This window comes from Lipomyces oligophaga (genome assembly GCF_038497815.1).
Source record: "Lipomyces oligophaga strain CBS 7107 unplaced genomic scaffold V1516scaffold_1, whole genome shotgun sequence".
In the NCBI taxonomy this organism is placed as follows: domain Eukaryota; kingdom Fungi; phylum Ascomycota; class Lipomycetes; order Lipomycetales; family Lipomycetaceae; genus Lipomyces; species [Lipomyces] oligophaga.
The window spans coordinates 278,107-298,220 of NW_027117785.1; the positions used below are offsets into that span (position 1 = coordinate 278,107).

The following is a 20,114-nucleotide window of genomic DNA, read 5'->3' on the forward strand; positions in this document are numbered from 1 at the left end:
ATAGACTCCCAAGGCAGAGATGGACTCGATAGCTACGACATGCATAGAGAGAAACAAGTTATGGCGCCTAAGAAGAGATCAGTTACTAAGAGTGAGTTTAATGAGGTTTGTATATGACAAATGCTAATAGCTTTAGCTGTGAAAGTTTCTGGAGAGAAGAAGGGCCCAACTGAGCCGATCCCTGTGCCGGTGATGGAAGAGACGGAAATCAAATTATCAGAGTTTGAAGAGGATGAAGCTGAGGCGAGCTCGTTAGACGAATCTTTTGAAGACACGGCGGAAAGTGAAGATTCTGAGAGTGAAGGAGAAGAAGAGCGAGATGAGAATGAGAATGAGGTCGAAGCCGAAGTTATTGATGAAGAGGCAAACGATGACAGTGACGATGATGATGAACAAAATGAAGCGAAAGAGATCTCTCTCTCAAAAGAAAAGGAAGCTGAAATCAGGCAAAGAATATCTACAGGCAAGCAAACATCTAAACAGAGCGACAAGCCAGGCGTAATCTACATCGGCCGAATTCCTCACGGCTTCTACGAAAGGCAGATGCGGGCCTATTTTTCTCAATTTGGAGATATTCTTCGTCTACGTTTATCACGAAACAAAAAGACAGGAGCTTCGAAACATTTTGCTTTCATAGAATTTTTATCTTCTGATGTAGCCGAGATTGTTGCTGAAACTATGAATAACTACCTCCTCTTTGGCCACATTTTGAAAGTATCTGTGGTACCTGAAGGAAAACTGCATCCCAATACATTCGTTGGGGCAAACAGTCAATTTAAAAAGATCCCTCGAGCGAAGCTTGCAAAAAAACAGCATGATCGGAAACGCACTACAGACGAAGTGGAGAAGTTAGTAGGCCGCGAACAGAAGCGTCGAAAAGGGAAACAAGAGAAACTGAAATCTTTGGGAATTGATTACACGATCCCAGCTCCAAAATTATCTTCGAACTAGCTGCTTTACGATAAGTTGGCCGGGTTTGAATAATAAGAATTGGCTTTTTGTAAAAATTAATTTATTGCAACAATAAAACCAGATCTATATATTTACACTAAAGTCCAACAACATACTTCGAATATATTCAATCTGACTTCTTTTCAGTACTGGGTTTTTCAGGTTCAGCAGAGGCCGGAACTTTGATCTTTTCTGCCAACTTTGACTTTGAATAATATTTTTGCTTCAATAAGCTTTCACATCCAGAAAATATCGAATTTAGTGGTCCACTAAGCGCGTATTCCACAATCATGAACCAAGCAGCGACTGAAACACTTCCCTTTGGAGCCGAGGTCAAGGCCAATACGTATTCCATCCAAAAAGGTAATAATCCTGGAGGTAGCCAAAAAACGGCAGCTTTCCTGAACTTTATACGAACAGAAAACTTCAAACCCATAGTAGTTACCCACAGCATTCGTTTTATTATAGTTTTAAAATATGTTCTTCGTCCGCTTAATGATGCCTCTGATGAAGTTAGTAGTAATTTCGCAGATGTGCACACTCAGATGTTCCAACATACTCAGTCTTTCAGACTCGGTTCGCTTTTTTTCAACTTTTCTATTTAATTTGGCCCATGCAGAAAACTCATCTTGCGCGGAGATTCCAGCCAAGTCTTTAACCATTTGGAACAACTCGCTATTTGAGACTCGCAGTTGCTTCGCTTCGCGAGAAGCAGCTGTTGGAATAAGAAGTGTCCACAAATACCATGCCTCAATAGTATTAATAAATGCCACTTTATACGATCAATTCTTTCAGACTTACAACTTCAGAAATCGTATCATTTCCAATTGCCTTGACCGTCAGATTGAACACGACAACAAGTACGACAATCCATATCAGCGGAACCATGCCAATTTCGATCCAACTCAAACTGACACAATGATCGATCAGATCAGATCAATCAAGTCTCAAAAATGAACTATCGACGTAGTGCAGGCCTATTATCCAGAATAATAGCAAGCAGCTTTTACTCCGAGATCTGGTTGATCTGTGGTGAGAGCAGATCGGCGGCCAGCTTGTTCAACTATCGCTCGAGACCAACCCGTCAAAAGTTTAATTATGAAATCAATGATGATCATCTCTACTATTCCCTTATATTACACTATAATATACCAGACCCTCTAATATCACTAATAGGGCTTGATATGTAGGGTTTAATTATTGTGACTGGTATTGCTTGATTGGGACAGACGTCTGGTCGTAGACAGGCCACAGTCCGCATTGCCTGTGAGAGTCTAATGGTAGCTTATGATAGTAAATCTTTCTAGGTCCCGATTTGAATATCTGATTGTTCACATTCCACTTTCATTTATATTTGTTTTATTTAATTCGCATAAACACTCAAAATGGGAAAAGGAAAGCCAAGGTACGATTAGATTTGTATAAAATTTTCATTTTTCAAATTGGAGAATGCTAATGAGTAATCTAGAGGACTTAACTCAGCGCGTAAGCTCCGCACCCATCGTCGTGATAACAGATGGGCGGATCTTTCCTACAAGAAGCGTCTTTTAGGAACTGCCTTCAAGTCTTCTCCTTTCGGTGGTTCTTCCCATGCTAAGGGAATTGTCCTCGAGAAAGTCGGCGTCATGGCCAAGCAGCCCAACTCTGCTATTCGCAAGTGCGTTCGGTAAGTGATTGATCGAGTGTATTCAACTTAGGGAGAGATGAGAGATTAACAGTTATAACAGTGTTCAATTGATCAAGAACGGAAAAAAGGTCACTGCTTTCGTCCCTAATGACGGTTGTCTTAACTTCGTAGACGAAAACGACGAGGTTCTCCTTGCAGGATTCGGTCGTAAGGGCAAGGCTAAAGGTGATATTCCTGGTGTTCGATTCAAGGTCGTTAAGGTGTCTGGTGTATCGCTTCTTGCTTTGTGGAAGGAGAAGAAGGAAAAACCACGTTCATAAATTATTGTTGGTGTTGGTATGTCATTCTCTTTTGTATTAACATTATCATGGTTTGAACGAACAAAAAGTACATTTGTATAAATTCAGGTTTATTTAGGAATCATTTCAACTTTGAGTTGATGTGTAATCGTAGTCGTAATTTAATTATAAAAGTGAGTGCTATTTTGGTTTAGCTACGTACACTTCTTGATACTCCCAACAGGAACAAATATTTGTAGCAAGTGTCGTGATAATCAGTAGACCGATTACGTGTACGAGCCAATACAATATAATGGCTGCATTACAATCATCCAGAGAACGCGAAAGACGACGACATGACTCAAACCATCTACGGCCTTCACAACGTGAAGCGGAATCATCGATAGACAAAAGTTCAGATGGTCGGTACCGTCACTCAAGTTCACAAGGACGGAGAAGAAGTCGATCACCGACCAGTCGATATTCTGACCGAGGACACAACCGCAGCCACAATAGAAACCATGACCAAAATAAGGATGTTGGACGGGTAAATTCTCGTCCCTCTCATAACATGACAGCAGATGAAGAACGCTGGATCAACGGTGAGAACGAGTTCGCCTTAAAGCAGGCCAAACTAGGTGCCAAGATTCGCTTTCGCGAAAGTCGAACAAGAAGAGCAGACCTGTTTGCGCTAAATGCATTCCTGTATGAGCGGTATAAGCTTTCAAGCAAAGGTAGTGGAGGTGTCAACGATGACGATGATTTTGAAATGGAGTATCTGAGAGTACCGTCATTGCTGGATGTGTTCGGAGAGTTGCAGATCAATGATGTTGATGGCGTTGTTACAGAGGCCAAAGAGTATTTGCGACTAGAGACAAAGAGATCACTGAAGGAGTTTTGGAATGTGATTATTGAGTCCTGTTATACTATTAAACGATCGATCAGCAAGGAGCTGAACGAAGACTTCATGGCAGTGCATGAAGACGTGTTAAAGTTGTTGAAAGATCAGGATTACGAAGGTTTGGTAAAGCTTAAGAAAAATACCGAAATGCTGCTGGAGGCAGATGAGCCAGCAGACGTAACCTTTTGGAGCCATATGAAAGACGAGTTAGACTATAGAATCAGTTTAGCAAAGCTATCGGAGCTGTACAATCAAACTGAATATGCACGTCTGCTGGCTATAGAGGGAAATTCTGATCAAGAATCCAGAGAGGATTCTGTAAAGGCTCCCTTAAGTATTAATGATTTTATTTTGCAGTTGGATCGGCTACGGCAAAAGTCGCAAGAAGAAGCAAGTTTGCTTGCAATCTCCAAACACGAAACGCCCGATACAGAATATACCGGAGAACAACTTTTTGAGCAAATAGCTTCTAAAATTAACGACAATGAAGAGGAATTCAACGTTGCCGAAGAGGTCGCGGTGGGCAAGAGTGAAGGAACTCTTAAGCCTCGCTTTACCAATCGAGTACAGATGGGATTCGACTGGAATCGGTATAACCAGACACATTTTTCGAGCGAGAATCCTCCTCCCAAAATAGTGCAAGGATACAAGTTCAATATCTATTATCCCGAGCTGCAGGATTCCTCTAAAGCGCCAACCTACAGAATCAAGCGGGATGAGAACAGTCGCGGCCATCGTCGAGTAGCGTCTACGGCAGATATAGTGGGTGATCCTAGCCACGTTGATACCTGCATCATCACATTTATTGCAGGCCCACCTTACGAAAACGTCTCGTTCCGAATAGTTGACCGGGATTGGAATTTCTCGTCTCGACGTGACGGAGGGTTTAAAAGTAGTTTTGACAAAGGGATACTGCAATTGCATTTCCAATTTAAAAAGATTTTTTATCGGAAGTAGTCGTTCAATAGAAATAAATTAATTATTCTTCAGTTTTAGCCTTCTTTGCAGCCACGTAGTCTTTGACTTTTTGTTGTAGTTCGACTCGATCAATGTCCTCGAGTCGAGGATGCTTTCGCTGATTTGTCTGGACCGCATGATCGGATATCTTGAGAATGGCGGCGATTCCAAGTGGTTTGACTGTAAAAGATTCTGGAATATTGTATTTTTCTCTGATCTTCTCCTCGTGCTCTGAAACCGCATCTGCCGGAATTCCTTCAAGGCCAAAGATCTCAACGCTAGCATCTTCACGACCTTTGATACTGTTAAAGACCTCTGAAAGATTTTCCTTATGAACTTGTTGAGCGTGAATCACAAGGCCTAATATTTTTAATTAAATCCTAATCATGTAATAAACTAATTCACTTCGTGGCACTTACCTCCTGCGGTGTTTAATCGTTTATTGCATTTATCGCATTTGAAATGTTGAGCTCGCTGATGGGATATCAACACTTTCAGGTCGTCGAAATCTCGCTCGCAATAGTAACACCAAGGCCGCTCCAGAAGTTTGGTATATACTGCTCTTGACGATTTTTTGCGACCCATAATAAGTTATGCTTTACGTAATTTAACAAATTTAAGCGTGTTTTGGAAGTTTTGTAAGAATTCAGATTGAGTTAGTATGATGACCATTTCATCTAACGACCTAACCCAACGATCCATCAATTGCAATCATCCGTATCGATTATGAACCCCCATGAATGGAGCAGTGCCATTACGTAGTATAATAAAGCAATTTAAGATTGTAGAATCCTATTAAAAACCCATACTCCGCATTCTGAGAGGAAAAGAAATTCCAGATCGACATGTACCGTGAGAGCCGACAGAGAAACGACAAACGAAACATGACAAAAAAGAGCACAACACAACAAAACACAATACAACACAATACAAACGGAAAAATTATTACTATTCTGATTGCTGAATGACCTCCGATAGATCGATGCCGATCGCCATCCGGCTAGCGACATATTGCTGAGCTACGACGCCGATGGCTAGTCCAAGTCCCTCTTCAACCCATTCGGCAAGCCATTCGCGGGGATCTACTTGGCCTGGAATCGGCTCGTCACTGTCGAGCCATTCGCACCATTGCAATGGGAATGCTTGAGAGTGCGATATAAATGTTAGATCATGGATCAAGTCTTCCAGATAAACAATGAAGCAGAACTGCTTTATCTCTGACGACGAGGTAGGAGCGCTTGTGGACTCGAGCTTACTTTTCTCCATCGCGCAAGCTTGTATAGAAAGATATATATCTGACTTTCGTATAGGCGAATCTTTTGAATGCGTTAAAATCGAAACGTTTCTGACTTAATAAACCTGAATCTCACCATCCATTGTTTCAACCTCCTTTCCTTTCCGTCTGATCTGCTCGACATTGGCTTTACACAGTTTCTCGGCTGCAGCTAAATCACCAGTGAATAGGCCCATATCTCGTTTGACCCCTTTCTTGTCCGAATCATGGCGCTTGGATTCACGGCCCTTTTGAACGATGATTAACTCACCGCCTTCCACTTGCTGCATTACTCGGTCAAACACAGAGTAGGCGATCGAGTCAATCGCTGGATATCCGACAATATCGTGGAAGATGTGAATTCGAAGTTGTTCATGTCGCATGATTGGAGGCGCAATAGTTTTCAAGACTGAAGTCAAGGTAGTTTTTAGCGTTTGTGAGAAGCCTGAAAATATTAGCATCTGGTGAACCTCTGCTTCCCATTCTTCTCCGATTAGATATCTCATATATCTTTCTTCTGTAAACAGATATAAAATAAACATATACGTACCGAAAGTGTTGATTTTGCCAATATTCCCCTTGACTGCGTTCTCGAGACTCGCAGGATCAGCATTCTGATGTATATCGCGGACTTTCGCTTCTGCCCCTTTGAGCGCGGCCGACGCAGTATCCCAGATGCCCGTAGAGCCGAACCAGCTTGATAGTGAAGATACCGCATCTTTTGCACTGGCACTAACGTCTAGAGCCTCGGCCTGTTCTGTCTCGGCGCGCTCTGCAATGTCTGCGGCCTCGGACGGAATGCCAATAACATCTGCGGACGTAACTACCACGGGTGAGGATTCTGAAGATGAAGTCGGTGTTGCTTGTATCTGCTTGACTGGTGTCGATGCTGTTTCCTTTTCCAGTGAGTCCAGAAACCCAAGCAACTCCTTCTCCGACGGCTCTGCAGTCGAAAGTTCACGAGCACCGGGAACCGGTGTAGCAGCTCCCTCGCTGGGGGCGTCAGGACCAAGCGACTCCAGCAAATCCATTACATCTTCCCCATCTTCTGGCGACTTGTCTGTGGAAACCATTTTAGGTGCTGAATATTGTAGCGTTTATCGGCAAGAAAAATGTCTAATCGGACCAAAAGTGAGTTCGAAAAGCTATTTACAGAATACTTCTCATGAATGGAATCAATTACAGCGAAACGGTCACCATGGGGCTGGTTATTATGGCACCTACCAGGAATTACGCCCAGATTACAGATTCCCATCTTCTTTAAAGCCGTTTTATGCGATTCATACTATAGGCACAGTTTTGCGTCTCCTGGCTAGTTACTATCACGTTTAGAATATATTCAAGATAATAATGAGTCTGAGCCAAAGATGCGTAACGTAGACCGCACCATCGCTACTTGAACGAGATGTTATCTATCATGCCCGCAAGTAAAACACACACGTTATCCTCCATCCTCTTATTCACATTTTCTTCTAAATGCTTCTTTGGATCCTGTTTGCCGACGTATCGTGTCTTGAGAGCGTCTGCAGTGAGCTCTTTCTCCTCCTTGACACGTGTAGTATATGCTTCCGCCAATTTTGACATTTGCTGAACTGCTTCAAGATTCTCAGAGTCATGCAGTTTGAAATCCTTGAGGGTCAATCCCTTGGTCCATTCTGATTTGTGGAGGTTCAGAAGCATTTGATCTTCTAAGGGTGTTTTGCGGTAGTTGATTCCAATCGAATAGTAATGACGGTTGAGACCATGGATTAGCGCCTGAATAGATGGCTTATTGAGATGGCCCAGATTAGAAGTCGTTTGCCGAGGCTCCTGGCCGCGCATCACAAGAGTTGGGTTTATCAGTCTGAAGGCATCGATGACTACTTTACCTTTAACCGATTGGATCGGATCAACTACAACAGCAACCGATCGAGGAGTCAGCTGTTCGAAAGACTGTTGCGTATTGATATCAACCGACGACAGCCAGCAACCGAAACCGGGATGTGAATGATACCAACCTACAACCATTTGATCTCTGTTCATGCTCATGTTAATATATTTGTGGATTTCTGGAACGAGTCATACGCACCTTCCCGTCTGCTTAAGCATATCCATCATTTTTGTCTGGAACACGGGATCAACAGCCTCAACACTAACACCCGTACTAAATTTTTTAATTTTAATTTGAATATCAGTATATCAACATAGACGATAATACATACCCGCTCTGAGGCATGGCAAAGACATCGATCACACGCACAGTGAAGTCATCAACAAACTCTCCTAGCATGAGACCCATCTAATAGTGTTAAATTTAAACCGACAAAATCTATTAATGATCAAATCCTTACGACTTCCATAGGCACGCCAGCTCTAAATACTTGTTAGACTTACACAGGTCATGGACACATCGCCACTGCGTGCTTACCTTCCGTGCTTCAACATTTTTAGCAGTGCCAGCGAAGAAATATAAACGCATTCTGAATTATCGACGATCGAAGGCTCCTAATAACAGTCTTATTAGCATGTAGATCATGGCCACAGTCGAAGCACAATCCTGTAATCAATCAAACCAAAACGTACCATCAATGATGGCATTCCTAATCCTCCGCCGGAACCCAATAGTCTGCTGAATTGATCCATTCTTCTCTGTTCTTCTAATCAATCCAGATATTTAAGGTTTTCCTTAGATCTAGAAAAGTTTGACACAAGCGAATGATTTTCTGCTTCAGTTGAATAGCTAGATTGTCAAAGCCAAACTGAGCCTGCAACTCTAGCTTTGTCAGATCACGTGTACATGTCTAACTGAACCTCTTCCTCGACAGCTCGCGATGACTAAATTGAAATGTCTAACGCAGGTCGGTTTAATAACTGGGTAAATAATGTCACCTGAATCGAGTCCTAAGAGAAAGATCCGGAAGCAGCGGACGCTGGAATCTCGGAAACCATGGCGAAAACTGCTTTGGGTTCATCAACCTTATCCGGACAATTATGTTGATCTGTCGTTTTTGTCGCAACTAAAGCGTAACATGCACGTCCAGCAATATTCTTTTTGGGCACTGTCATCCGACTCGACTGTAATTATCTCACATGTTGCAACGGTGGTACTGTTTGCTTGTGTGTTCATTGTGATCTATAACTTTGACTGGAATCCGGCCTGGTTCGCAGGCTCGGGTTCCATTTGTACATTAATTGCGTATTTCATATGGGTTTACTTGGGCGATAATTCTACAAATATATGTATGTCGATTTAGTTTCTGCTAACAGTTACATATCACTAACAAATGCAAGCTGCCACCTCAAAATCAGCAACATTGATCGTATCGACTCTTCTAGGTCTGTCTCCCGTACTGAAATCGCTCACGCAGTCTACCTCGTCTGACTCCATATGGGCCATTTCCGTCTGGCTTTTCATTCTTAATATATTCTTCCACGATTATTCTGTTGGTCCACAGAAAACTGTCCCTCCCACTCTGTCGACTAATGTCGCCATTGCTGCCGCTATTGTCCTTGCTTCCCGGCTATCAACCACACTATCGGTATTTGGGTTTTTGCTGTTCTCAATTCAAATTTTTGGCTTGTTTCCAGTTTTCTCCCGTTGGCTACGCTCTTATTCCTTTCCGGGTCATCTTCTATTGACCGCTTTTCTCATCTCGATCACTGAATATGGAACATTCTTAATAGGCGGTTGGTGGGCACTAGGTGTTTGGACTGCTGCCATCATCTCTGCTGCTTTCTTAGCTCCGGGATGGCTAATTGCCCTTCAGAAATATAAAAAGTCAGTACTTTTGTGTTTTTGCTGCTCTTTTTATTTACTTATTTTTTAGTGAAATTCAAGGTCCGTGGGATACTGCAAAACCGGTACTAAGAAGTCGGTGAGATCTTATGTATGTTTCAGTTTGCATTTAAGTTCGGAGTTGGGGGTGATCTACAAAACAATACAGCAATAATAATCTGTTGCCACTGAAATTTCATTGTGGTTCTGTTCGCAGCTCAAAGTCCTCCTTCCATTTGTCTTAAAACTTCTTCCTCAGGATGCTGGCTTCCTCCAGACTTTCCTATTGTATCTAGACTCTCGTAGAACCTGCGCACTTTGTCATGAACTTTCACTTTCGAGATCGAAAAATTCTTTACCTCGAGCCCTTCCCGCGAAGTTGCGCGACTCAACGCAACGTATGCCTGTCCTTTTTCAAATACTCGGCTAAGATCAACCTTCACCCGATCTAACGTTTGTCCCTGCGCTTTGTGAATCGACAGTGCCCAGGCAGGAATTAGCGGAATCTGAGTTCGCGAGGCTTGAATAGTTCCATTCGGGAGCTCCGTTTTCCACGACTCGGGTAAAACCAAAACTTCCCGGAATGTACCATCCATAAACGTGAACCGTACTAAAGGATATTTGGTCTTCGAACTCTCTGCATTAGCCTTCTCGATAAGTTCTTTCCTCATATTTTGTCTCATTTTCAATTCAGCTACTTCCAACATATCATCCGCTGTAGATTCTCCCCTTCCACCAAATTGTAGCTTCATTCCTTCAATACCATTCGCAAAATCATCCTCATCGGAGTCCCCCATATAATTATCCGTGAATGCTTCTATCTGCATCATGCCAAATTCTGAGCTGGTCATGAAATCCATAACTTGGCCCAATGATCCATTCACGAGCTGTGTATCCATATTTTTAATCATCATTACTTGTGCCCCCTTCTTCAATTTGATCAATCCCGGTGCGATACAACTAGCTAGTATACCTTCTCTAACTTTTTCGTCACCTCCATCTTGTGAATAATACTCAAACTCAGGGCCGTCCAGCAAAGACATCCGACGATTATTTGACCTCTCCACTTCGAACCTAGTGGGGAAAAGCTCTGTAGCTTCCAACCCATCATTAAATACAACCGTCTTACGAGCCAAAAATATCTCCTCATCCCTCTTAGTGAGCTGTCCGATTCGCATTTTGTTCAGAAACGATGCAAAAACAGGATCTTTCTGTCGGAAAACTCGCGTTAGCCCTATAGTAATTGGTACTGCTGAGTTCCAAGTTTGAGCTTCAAACGTGAATACAGATTCGTTTCCTACTGGAGGTAACTGGAAAAAATCACCCGTCAATACAAGTTGAATCCCTCCAAAGGGCTTATCCACTTTCCGAATTTTCTGCGCAATAATATTCAGCTTATCGAACAAAGCACCATCAACCATGGATATTTCGTCAATAATCAAAACTTTCGTCTTTTTCCATCGATTCTGTGCAATTCGGTTGCGTCGAACGCGCTTGAGTAGTGACTCGACGTTCTCTCGTCCTAGACCAATACCTGCGAAACTGTGAAGTGTAGTACCTCCGATGTTGCAAGCTGCTAAACCAGTTGAAGCCGTAACTGCTACACCTTCGCCCATCGCCAATCGCAGATTTTCGATGATTTTGCGCAAAAGCACTGATTTTCCGGTTCCTAGATATAATTAATTACCCAGACCAACGAAACTCAAAAGAAATATATACCGGCAGATCCTGTGAAAAACAAGCTCTTCTTATCCTGGCACACCATCTTTATAACTGCTTTTTGCTCGCCACTGAGTTCGAGTAAATTAACTTTTCGAATCGGCTTTGACGGAGTCTTTGACGGAGGCTTTGTAGGCTTTCTCTCGGCGTGCCCCTCGCGCTTTGAGCTCGGCAGTGGCTTGCGTGATGGAACATCAATTCCTACCAAATTTTCAAATGTTTTTGATCCACTGGTAGTACGTTCACGCTTTGGTCTCTTAGAATCATCAAGAAATCCTGTCGGTGGCATCTTCCGGTTCTTCTTTTGTTCTAAAGGTACAATGTCTGTGGTCGTACTATATTGTCGTTTCAATTGGCGATCTGATGAATTTTTCTCTTGTAAATTAACAACGGGTCTAGTTTGGAATATATGTGGAGAATTGGATTGACATGAACGGTCAATTGTCGGCTCACATAAATGCTGGGATAAAGGCAAGCTAGAAGACCAAGATAGTAAAGAAGCACTATCATCTTCGAGATGGTCCGGATAAGGTAATTCGACAACTTCGCGCGTATTCATTGGGGATTGTGAAGTTTTAGGAAGAGAAGATGAAGGCATGAATAAGTTGCTGAGAGATCTTCCGGCCGGCTGGATACTATGGGCTGTGACGCTCGTAAGGTTGTCTTTGCTTAGCTTTGCAGCAGCACGAGGAGACTGTTGTTTCTCCATAATTAAATTAGCTCCATTTCTTGGAGAAGTGGAATTGACAATTGTTGCCAGGCCACTTGATAATTTTTGCTTTGAAAGTGGAGGTGAAGAATGCAGTCGCGAGACCGCTTGCTTGATGGGCGGTGCAGGGGTCGATTGTAAAAAATCTTCGTCCAGATCAATATCCTCATCAAACATTGCATCCAAAACGCTTTCCGAAACGCAATCTCCAAATCCCAGGTCGTACATTTTCTGTCCATCCTCGTTCACAGTCATTTTTGCAATAACAACCCCATTCGAACGCGGTGGGGGATTCTGTGGGACGAATCGACGGAGAGGAGATTCTAACACATTTGAGCTTGACATTCTACCAGCAACATACAGTGCTGTCCGACTCAGCAGTGGAGTATGCAACAAGTAAGGCGGAGAAAACGAGATTGACAGTATTTTGATATTTGGGTTTCTCAAATTTTAATAGACTGGAGCGTACAGATCCGCGGACTGTAGAACTTGATATGACGGTAAGAAAGGAACGAACGCAGATGTAAACAAAATGATAAACGCAAACAAAAATGCTATCGAAATGCTAATTGGAATTCGACTTATTATCCTAACTCTTGTGATTTCCGGTGAATTTGGATCGGCTATCGTACGCGTGCTAATGTGTCAAGACTTGAGAGCCAATGTCAAGCAGGTTCCCGCCAGACTTCCACCCAATACCCGCACAACTAGCGCACTTCCACAGAACTAGCAACTTTATAACTTTGACGATTATCTTATCGCCTAATTATGTGCCCAATCGATATTTTTCAGCATGAATCGCTACCTATTTCTGATCCTGTAGATACATTGAATAGCAGATCCTTGACTACTTCAATCCCCTCATAACAACAATTTCACGTGACTCTACGTTCACCGTTCCGGTCAGCAGAAAATGAGGAAGTATTCTAAATGAAAAATACAAAAGCTGGTTTGTAACTTTTTTGGAACAACTGGGGACAATTGGTGGTGAATCTTGACTTTAAGAAGATTAGTGATTGCGCGTGTGATTTCAGGATTTATTGCCATCATTTCAGCAAGCCACGCGGTCGTATCAAGGTGTTAAAAATATAAAAAAATATCATCAGTCTCGGCATGTTGCGAATTTCTACTGTTCGAACAGTTGTTTTCACAGCAGTTCGTCACCCTCGGGTAGTTCTTTTGGGAGCGAACAATTTACAGAAGGCCGTACAATCGAAGCGGCATGGATCCATTATTGCCAATCTACGAAACGTTCCTTCATCTTACAGCAAAAAGAAGCGTGTTGGCCGAGGTCCTTCTTCCGGAAAGGTATCGTTCTACGAACAACGCTGGAAATTTTTTAATTAACTGTATAATAGGGAAAAACATCTGGCCGCGGTTCAAAAGGTCAAAAGCAGAAAGAAAGTGTCCAACCATGGTTCGAAGGCGGTCAAACTCCTATCTCCAAGCTGTTTCCTAAAATTGGTTTCAGATCAAGGTATGCATTTATTCGTTTTCAAAAATGCAAATTAACAATTTTGAAGGATTAAGAAAGATTATGTCCAGCTCAATTTGGAACGGGTACAGGAATGGATTGACGCTGGAAGATTGGACTCAAGTGAGCCAATTACCATGAAGCATTTGTTAGATTCCCGCCTTTGCCGTGGTATCAAAGATGGGGTGAAATTGCTTGGCAATGTATGTTGAATCAGTAGACCAGGAAGAATCTATCTAATAATTTCTAGGGATCTGAAAAGTTAACCGTGCCGATCAATATTACTGTCAGTGCTGCTTCTCGAAATGCGGTTGCTCGTGTTCGCGAACTTGGTGGTACCGTAACATCGAAGTATTATAACAAACTGAGTAAGTTTTTGTATCCAAGGTTAAGACAGATATATTAATATATACTAGCACTTCGAGCTCATTTGCATCCCGAAAGATTTGAGCGGGTTCCTTTAGATGCCGACCCAGTCAAGAAACGGAACGTCTTTTATTACAAAAATCCTGATGTTGGCGGATATCTTACGCCTCCAGAAGCTGTACCATCTACGGGCGAAAACGGATGGCCTGATCGGCGAGTGTTTTTCGTCAAACGGAAGAAGTATCTTCCTCCAGCTACGATAGATCTGATCCGTAAGAAAAAGTTGAGTAAGACTGCGAGCAAATCAAAGCTCAAGGCCAAGCGTGCATAACCAAAGCTTTGTAAATAGACAAAATATATAGTTATGATATATGATCTTTAGTAATATTAGTGAGCGTTGCTTTCTATCCATCTTAAGATATCCGAGGCTCAATTCCCAATCGGACTTCATCAATTGCATTTTTTGCCATAGATCAAGCAAATACATCAAACAGATGGGCAAAAACACAGATAAATTATATATTACACATTCCGAATGGAGTGGGCCGTCAAAACATTCATCATCAGGTGGACTCCAGCGGAAAAGAGGACAAGATGAGGACCAGACGACTGCTGGTCAGGAACTGACCTTCGACTATTGCGCAGTCAGTTTGCAGCCTGTTGAATCACCAGTTTGTGATTCAGATGGGAACGTGTTCGATGAACGGTATGATCAAGACTTGTAAAATATTTTTTTGCTTGTGGTGCTAATGAAGAGTTAGACGAATCAAGGCATGGTTAGAAGCAAAAGCAACGAATCCGGTAACTGGCGCACCTCTCCAGTTTAACTCGTTGATAAAATTACATTATACTAGCGGAGAAGATAATAGCGATAACTCCAAGAAAGCTGTTGTAGATCCTGTGACATTCAAACCATTAACTCGGCACTCACGAGTAGTGGCAATAAAGACTTCTGGTAATGTATATGCTCGAGAAACTATTGACGAGCTGAATATTAAGGCACGAAATTGGACTGATCTGGTCACCGGTGAGAAGTTCTCCGCCAAGGATATAATCACCCTTCAGGATCCTCGTGTGCCAAAGCGGAGGAAGGTTATACCGAAACCGAACCAGAATTCGCTTATTCTCACACAAGAAGAGAAGGTAAAGGTCTCATCACTAGGATCCGCACCACTACCATACAACGCCTCCAAGAGTACTAACGGACGAGCTGCTGCTTCGTTAACATCTACGGCTGCTACTTTATATACAAGGGCTGATCGACAAATATTAACTGATGAGGAATATCTGTTAGAAGCCAAACCAAGACGTGTTGTTCAACCTGCATTTGTCAGGATCAAGACCAGTCTAGGAAATCTGGATATTGAAATGTATCCCAAGTATGCTCCACGAGCAGTTTACAATTTTATAAAGCTGGCATTAAAAGGATATTATGATGGTGTAAGATTTCATCGAAATATACGCAATTTCATGGTACGTTACATGTTGCCAATAAGGAGTCGTCTGGCTTAACAACATTAGATCCAAGGAGGCGATCCGACTGCAACAGGTAGAGGAGGAGAAAGTATATTTGGTGTGCCATTCCCTGACGAATTTGATTCGCCTCTATCTCATGATTCCCGTGGTGTGGTCTCTATGGCCAATCGAGGAAAGAACACAAATACTTCACAATTGTGAGTTTGTTTTAGTACATGAAATTTTTCCATCTGTGTAGAGCTGACAGTTTTAGTTTCATTCTCTACAGGCCGAGCAAACATCTTGACAAAAAACATACTATCTTCGGCAAAGTGACGGGAGGCTTGGATGTTTTGGACAAACTTGAACAAGCACCGGCAAGTCGAGTTGACCATGACCGTCCCGAGCCCCCAATTATAATTGATTCAGTTGCAGTCATAATCGACCCATTCGCTGAATATCTTCGGAAATTGGATGAGATTACGACGAAAGAAACTCAGAAACAAAAACGAGACTTCAACAACGAAGTCACTTGGACTGGGAAAGTTTTAGGATCTAGGTCAGACAAAGTATCCAAGAAAGGAGGGGTTGGTCGTTACTTGTAATGTGATTAAAATCTATAGGATGTAATAATGAGTTGGAATTGGATATTGTGTGTAATATGTTCTAAGATAAAAAAGATAACCCAAGCACAGAGTCTAGACCAGCTAAGTGTAGTGCAAGAAATGACGAGAACAAGCGAGTCTAAACAGCACGAACAACAGCATCCACAGCCTTTGCAAAGTAGTCCACGTTATGAGAATTCAAGCCGGCCATGGAAATACGCCCGTTAGCTGTTAGATAAACGTGGTATTCCTTGGTGATCAGAGCAACTTGGGCTGGAGTCAGACCAGTAAAAGAAAACATACCAATCTGATCGATAATATGGTTCCAGGTTCCGGGAGTCTTAAGTGCAACGAGACGGTCATACAGCTCTTTACGCATGAGTTGAATCCGGCCAGCCATGGTCTTCAGATCCTTTACCCACAAATCAAACAAAGCTGGATCGTTCAGAACTTTGGCCACAATACGAGCACCGTAAGCCGGAGGATTCGAAATCTCGGATCGCTGAAGGAGAGCAAGTTGAGACTTGACAGCAACTGAGGTTTTAGGGTCTGCTGAGACAACGTGCAGGGCACCGGCACGTTCACCATAGAGACCAAAGTTCTTCGCAAACGACTGACACACGAGCAATTCAAGGCCAAGCGAAAGGAAATAACGCACAGCCCAGGCATCACGATCTAGATCCCCAGAAGCAAAGCCTTGATAGGCACAGTCAAAAAATGGGAACAGGCGTTTGCGAATAACTACTTCAGCAATCTGCTTCCATTGTTCCGGCGTAGGATCTATGCCAGTAGGATTATGTGCACATGCGTGGAGAAGGACAATTGATCCCGGAGTTGCAAACTCGAATGATTTCAAAAGCCCGGCAAGGTCCAGAGTAAGTGTCTTGGGCTCGAAGTAAGGGTACTCTTTGACTGTGATACCTACATTGGCAAAAATCTGGCGATGATTCGGCCATGTGGGAGCTGAGATATAGACCGTCGTTTCGTCAGAGTCAGCCTTACTAGTCGGAGGATGACGAGCGAGAAACAGAGCGCCGAGATGGTTTGCGCCAGTTCCCGAGATTGTCTGGACTGAGGAAACTCTGTCTTCGGCAATGGCAGACGACTCGCCTAAGACCAGTTTTGCGGAGGATGCGGTGAAGTCAGGTAGACCGGTGATGGGTAAGTATTCATGGTCCAGCGCCGGATCGTCCTTCAAAATTCCATCAACCTTACGAACAACAGGAAGAACCCACGGCTTTCCGGTGTCATCGCGATATGCGCCGACCGAAACGTCGACCTTGTTTGGTGCAGGATCAGCTTTGTAGGCTGCCAGCACGCCGAAGAGAGCGTCTGGGGGAGCAACAGAGACGTTGAAGACTGACATTTCGTTATAAGATCTAATTCAGTCGTGTAATTACAAATTTCGCACGATTTTGAAACTAAAGGTGTTCCCACAGAGCTGTATGCCTGTATAAGTTCCACCAAAACCAAAAAGTCCTCTTTATAATGACTAACTACGGACCTCGTCACGTCAAGCAAGATCCAACGCCATTTTATACAATAGTCAGTGCGGGGCAATAAACACGTGATCTCATGCACTCACGTGACTGATTAGGCGCAAGGTCCCCGCACGCCCGGCGAGGAATCCGATGACACCGATGGACCGACGGCTGCTTATAACCGGATTATGATTGGACCAAGGTGATTATGTAATCATATAACTATTAGGATATGCTGGATGACGTAATCGTATACAGTTAGGTCGATGCGTATGTACAGTGTTATTCAACTTTCAACTAAAAACTCCGTGGCTTCCGCTTTTCCAAATCTCCTCCTTTCTTTAATCTTGAAACCTCTTTTTCTAGATCGAAATCTTCGAGGCTTTCGTAATTGTACATCTTTGCGCGCAGAGAAACACCAGCATATTCGTGCTGTCGCAAGAAGCCTAGCCATTTGTCAACCATCATGGAATCCGAGTCCCAGATAACAATCATCCGCTTGTGAGTTACTCGTTCGTAATTGATCTTAGTCTTTGTATGCACAAACGCACCCTTAGGAATCGTCCAAAGTTCCTCTTTCCGAGGCAGCATGACCGGCCCGCTAGCAGGTAGCCCTACCCAGAAAGCAGCGCGGACAGCGAAATCAGCAAACATTTCGAGGCCTTCGACTGAGTAGCTGCGCAATTCCAAGTCGCACGTCCGTTGCTTTCGGTTAGATTTCAACTTAAACGGGGCGTACTGCAGAATCTCCACATTCAGAGGCATTGGTCTCCAAATGCCCTTCCATGTCCTTAGATCACTGGTAACATGTGTAATGCCTGTTTGAGGATCCTCATACACTGCTCTTTTGGTGGCATATCTTTCCATATTATGTACTTTCTCGCTCTCTTTAAATCCGCGTGCCAAAATCGCTGGTCGTTTGATCAGTTTTGTTGCTGTGTCCATGTTGGCCGACAGCTGGCGAAGCCCAGATTTCGCGCTCATTATTGAACTGTCAATTTCCTAGAGGCTCTCCAATTTTATATTATTTCGGGTCAAACGACTTTTGGTCAATGAAAAGTTCAATTGAGAATTTATCGTAATCTTTCTAGACTTTTTGAATCTGCGATGTCTGAAAATTCGTTCTTCCGACATGCTCCTTGGGCTATGATTACAGTTTTGAGGGGTTAACTCTCAGAAGTTATCTACAGATCAAATCCATTTATCTTTAACTTCGACTAATATCTTTGTTTGGGTAGAATTAGCTCAATTTGCTTTAGACTTGATGAATAGTATTTTTAGCCACGGATGCCGGTCCTTGCTTCGAGCTTCTGCGTGCAGCTCGGCGCTTAGCTTGGTGCACAATTCGGTTAGACAACTTTCGACACCAGCACCCATGACAGTCTACTCTGGTATCCAACCGACAGGTATCGCTACTATTGGCAACTACTTAGGTGCTCTACAAGGCTGGGCTCGGCTCTGTGCTCGCTCTGATCCTCAGGCTACAATCATATTTTCCGTTGCAGATCTTCACGCGCTTACAGCCTCTCCTTCTCCAGAACAGCTTCGTTTGTTCCGACGAAGGGCTGCTGCTCTGATCGTAGCCTCCGGTGTAGATCCTGAACGGTCAATCTTATACTACCAAAGCGCAGTTCCATCGCACTCGGAGTTGTGTTGGATATTATCGTGCTCGGCCGAATTTGGATATCTATCCCGCATGACTCAATGGAAAGTATGTGAGCGATCCGACCCTAAGATGGAAGAATCTAACTTCAATTAGAGCAAACTAAACATTCCAGATGATTCATCGACAGACGCCAGGGAGGCACAGCAGAATTTGAAACTTGGACTGTTTGCATATCCGGTTTTGCAAGCCGCCGACATTTTGCTTTTCCAGTGTGTATTCTCATTGCTCACCCACAACTAGTGTCTAACTCCAACCAGAACTACCCACGTTCCTGTCGGTCATGACCAGGTTCAACATCTGGAACTCACTCGTCATATTGCTTCACGATTTAATACTCGATTCGACACTCCCGTGTTCACTGTGCCGGAAGTTCTTCTTACCCCTACTCCACGGATTATGTCACTGAAGAATCCGCTTAAAAAGATGTCCAAATCAGATCCTTCGCCAGCGTCTCGTATATTAATATCGGACACACCAGATCAGATATCGAAGAAAATCAAAGGTGCCGCTACAGATAGCATCGAAGGAATAACCTATAACGCTGCCGAGCGACCTGGAGTAGCCAACTTACTCGATATAGCTAGTGGGATTCTGGAGAAATCGCAGGAAGATCTTGCAGCTCAATTTCACTCTATGCGGCATGGTGAATTTAAATCGGCTATAACCGATATTATTGTCGCCGAACTAGATCCGGTGAGAAAAAGGTTCGACCAATTAGTCGCTGATACAGAATATCTGGACTCGATTCTCGAAAGGGGGGCACGCCAGGCTGCTGAACTTTCTGCGCCTACTCTGAGCAATGTAAAACGCGTTATAGGAATATCCATGTGATCATACTCACTCTACTTGTAAATAGCATATGTCTTCTTGGAATAGAATTGTATTTAGCAGGAACTGT

The 20,114-nt window shown here is 43.2% G+C and overlaps 14 protein-coding genes across 14 annotated transcripts; 7 read left to right on the forward strand and 7 right to left on the reverse strand.

The window, feature by feature from the left end:
- Positions 1 to 23: 23 nt before the first annotated feature.
- On the forward strand, positions 24 to 1,163 carry V1516DRAFT_667414 (uncharacterized protein). Its single transcript, XM_066920841.1, has 2 exons — positions 24 to 91; positions 137 to 1,163. Exons 1-2 carry the CDS (start codon positions 40 to 42, stop codon positions 949 to 951), a joined length of 867 nt encoding a protein of 288 aa, XP_066779541.1. The 5' UTR covers positions 24 to 39; the 3' UTR covers positions 952 to 1,163.
- On the reverse strand, positions 996 to 2,027 carry V1516DRAFT_667415 (CHD5-like protein-domain-containing protein). Its single transcript, XM_066920842.1, has 3 exons — positions 1,753 to 2,027; positions 1,511 to 1,700; positions 996 to 1,455 (listed from the first exon to the last, which is right to left on the reverse strand). The coding sequence occupies exons 1-3, from the start codon at positions 1,837 to 1,839 to the stop codon at positions 1,079 to 1,081; spliced, it is 654 nt and encodes a 217-aa protein (XP_066779542.1). The 5' UTR covers positions 1,840 to 2,027; the 3' UTR covers positions 996 to 1,078.
- A 237-nt stretch (positions 2,028 to 2,264) lies between these two features.
- Positions 2,265 to 2,999, forward strand: V1516DRAFT_644449 (40S ribosomal protein uS12). The gene is made up of 3 exons (XM_066920148.1): positions 2,265 to 2,356; positions 2,420 to 2,617; positions 2,679 to 2,999. The coding sequence occupies exons 1-3, from the start codon at positions 2,337 to 2,339 to the stop codon at positions 2,896 to 2,898; spliced, it is 438 nt and encodes a 145-aa protein (XP_066779543.1). The 5' UTR covers positions 2,265 to 2,336; the 3' UTR covers positions 2,899 to 2,999.
- A 109-nt stretch (positions 3,000 to 3,108) lies between these two features.
- On the forward strand, positions 3,109 to 4,752 carry V1516DRAFT_667421 (cactus-binding C-terminus of cactin protein-domain-containing protein). Its single transcript, XM_066920843.1, has one exon. The coding sequence runs from the start codon at positions 3,170 to 3,172 to the stop codon at positions 4,712 to 4,714; it is 1,545 nt and encodes a 514-aa protein (XP_066779544.1). The 5' UTR covers positions 3,109 to 3,169; the 3' UTR covers positions 4,715 to 4,752.
- Positions 4,394 to 5,341, reverse strand: V1516DRAFT_667422 (uncharacterized protein). Its single transcript, XM_066920844.1, has 2 exons — positions 5,134 to 5,341; positions 4,394 to 5,074 (listed from the first exon to the last, which is right to left on the reverse strand). The coding sequence occupies exons 1-2, from the start codon at positions 5,297 to 5,299 to the stop codon at positions 4,737 to 4,739; spliced, it is 504 nt and encodes a 167-aa protein (XP_066779545.1). The 5' UTR covers positions 5,300 to 5,341; the 3' UTR covers positions 4,394 to 4,736.
- V1516DRAFT_667424 (maintenance of telomere capping protein 1) lies at positions 5,342 to 7,150 on the reverse strand. Its single transcript, XM_066920845.1, has 2 exons — positions 6,085 to 7,150; positions 5,342 to 6,030 (listed from the first exon to the last, which is right to left on the reverse strand). Exons 1-2 carry the CDS (start codon positions 7,058 to 7,060, stop codon positions 5,663 to 5,665), a joined length of 1,344 nt encoding a protein of 447 aa, XP_066779546.1. The 5' UTR covers positions 7,061 to 7,150; the 3' UTR covers positions 5,342 to 5,662.
- Positions 7,151 to 8,770, reverse strand: V1516DRAFT_667427 (JAB1/Mov34/MPN/PAD-1 ubiquitin protease-domain-containing protein). Its single transcript, XM_066920846.1, has 6 exons — positions 8,550 to 8,770; positions 8,395 to 8,471; positions 8,318 to 8,339; positions 8,189 to 8,265; positions 8,056 to 8,130; positions 7,151 to 8,001 (listed from the first exon to the last, which is right to left on the reverse strand). Exons 1-6 carry the CDS (start codon positions 8,607 to 8,609, stop codon positions 7,380 to 7,382), a joined length of 933 nt encoding a protein of 310 aa, XP_066779547.1. The 5' UTR covers positions 8,610 to 8,770; the 3' UTR covers positions 7,151 to 7,379.
- Positions 8,771 to 8,848: 78 nt separating this feature from the next.
- On the forward strand, positions 8,849 to 9,845 carry V1516DRAFT_661445 (phosphatidylinositol N-acetylglucosaminyltransferase subunit C; the record flags this gene model as incomplete). The annotated part of the gene is made up of 3 exons (XM_066920366.1): positions 8,849 to 9,206; positions 9,258 to 9,744; positions 9,794 to 9,845. The coding sequence occupies 3 exons, from the start codon at positions 8,849 to 8,851 to the stop codon at positions 9,843 to 9,845; spliced, it is 897 nt and encodes a 298-aa protein (XP_066779548.1).
- Positions 9,846 to 9,959: 114 nt separating this feature from the next.
- On the reverse strand, positions 9,960 to 12,424 carry V1516DRAFT_682874 (ATP-dependent DNA helicase-like protein; the record flags this gene model as incomplete). Its single annotated transcript, XM_066923476.1, has 2 exons — positions 9,960 to 11,410; positions 11,461 to 12,424. The coding sequence occupies 2 exons, from the start codon at positions 12,422 to 12,424 to the stop codon at positions 9,960 to 9,962; spliced, it is 2,415 nt and encodes an 804-aa protein (XP_066779549.1).
- A 696-nt stretch (positions 12,425 to 13,120) lies between these two features.
- On the forward strand, positions 13,121 to 14,384 carry V1516DRAFT_667436 (mitochondrial 54S ribosomal protein uL15m). Its single transcript, XM_066920847.1, has 5 exons — positions 13,121 to 13,477; positions 13,528 to 13,646; positions 13,693 to 13,846; positions 13,894 to 14,011; positions 14,060 to 14,384. Exons 1-5 carry the CDS (start codon positions 13,283 to 13,285, stop codon positions 14,338 to 14,340), a joined length of 867 nt encoding a protein of 288 aa, XP_066779550.1. The 5' UTR covers positions 13,121 to 13,282; the 3' UTR covers positions 14,341 to 14,384.
- Positions 14,385 to 14,401: 17 nt separating this feature from the next.
- Positions 14,402 to 16,151, forward strand: V1516DRAFT_667437 (cyclophilin-like domain-containing protein). The gene is made up of 4 exons (XM_066920848.1): positions 14,402 to 14,715; positions 14,771 to 15,482; positions 15,531 to 15,682; positions 15,739 to 16,151. The coding sequence occupies exons 1-4, from the start codon at positions 14,504 to 14,506 to the stop codon at positions 16,067 to 16,069; spliced, it is 1,407 nt and encodes a 468-aa protein (XP_066779551.1). The 5' UTR covers positions 14,402 to 14,503; the 3' UTR covers positions 16,070 to 16,151.
- V1516DRAFT_667439 (pyridoxal phosphate-dependent transferase) lies at positions 16,023 to 17,571 on the reverse strand. Its single transcript, XM_066920849.1, has one exon. The coding sequence runs from the start codon at positions 17,433 to 17,435 to the stop codon at positions 16,209 to 16,211; it is 1,227 nt and encodes a 408-aa protein (XP_066779552.1). The 5' UTR covers positions 17,436 to 17,571; the 3' UTR covers positions 16,023 to 16,208.
- On the reverse strand, positions 17,572 to 18,634 carry V1516DRAFT_667440 (mitochondrial 37S ribosomal protein uS10m). The gene has a single exon (XM_066920850.1). It carries the CDS (start codon positions 18,532 to 18,534, stop codon positions 17,848 to 17,850), a length of 687 nt encoding a protein of 228 aa, XP_066779553.1. The 5' UTR covers positions 18,535 to 18,634; the 3' UTR covers positions 17,572 to 17,847.
- Positions 18,635 to 18,755: 121 nt separating this feature from the next.
- On the forward strand, positions 18,756 to 20,110 carry V1516DRAFT_667441 (mitochondrial Tryptophanyl-tRNA synthetase). The gene is made up of 3 exons (XM_066920851.1): positions 18,756 to 19,261; positions 19,310 to 19,425; positions 19,474 to 20,110. The coding sequence occupies exons 1-3, from the start codon at positions 18,815 to 18,817 to the stop codon at positions 20,045 to 20,047; spliced, it is 1,137 nt and encodes a 378-aa protein (XP_066779554.1). The 5' UTR covers positions 18,756 to 18,814; the 3' UTR covers positions 20,048 to 20,110.
- The last annotated feature ends 4 nt before the right edge of the window (positions 20,111 to 20,114 follow it).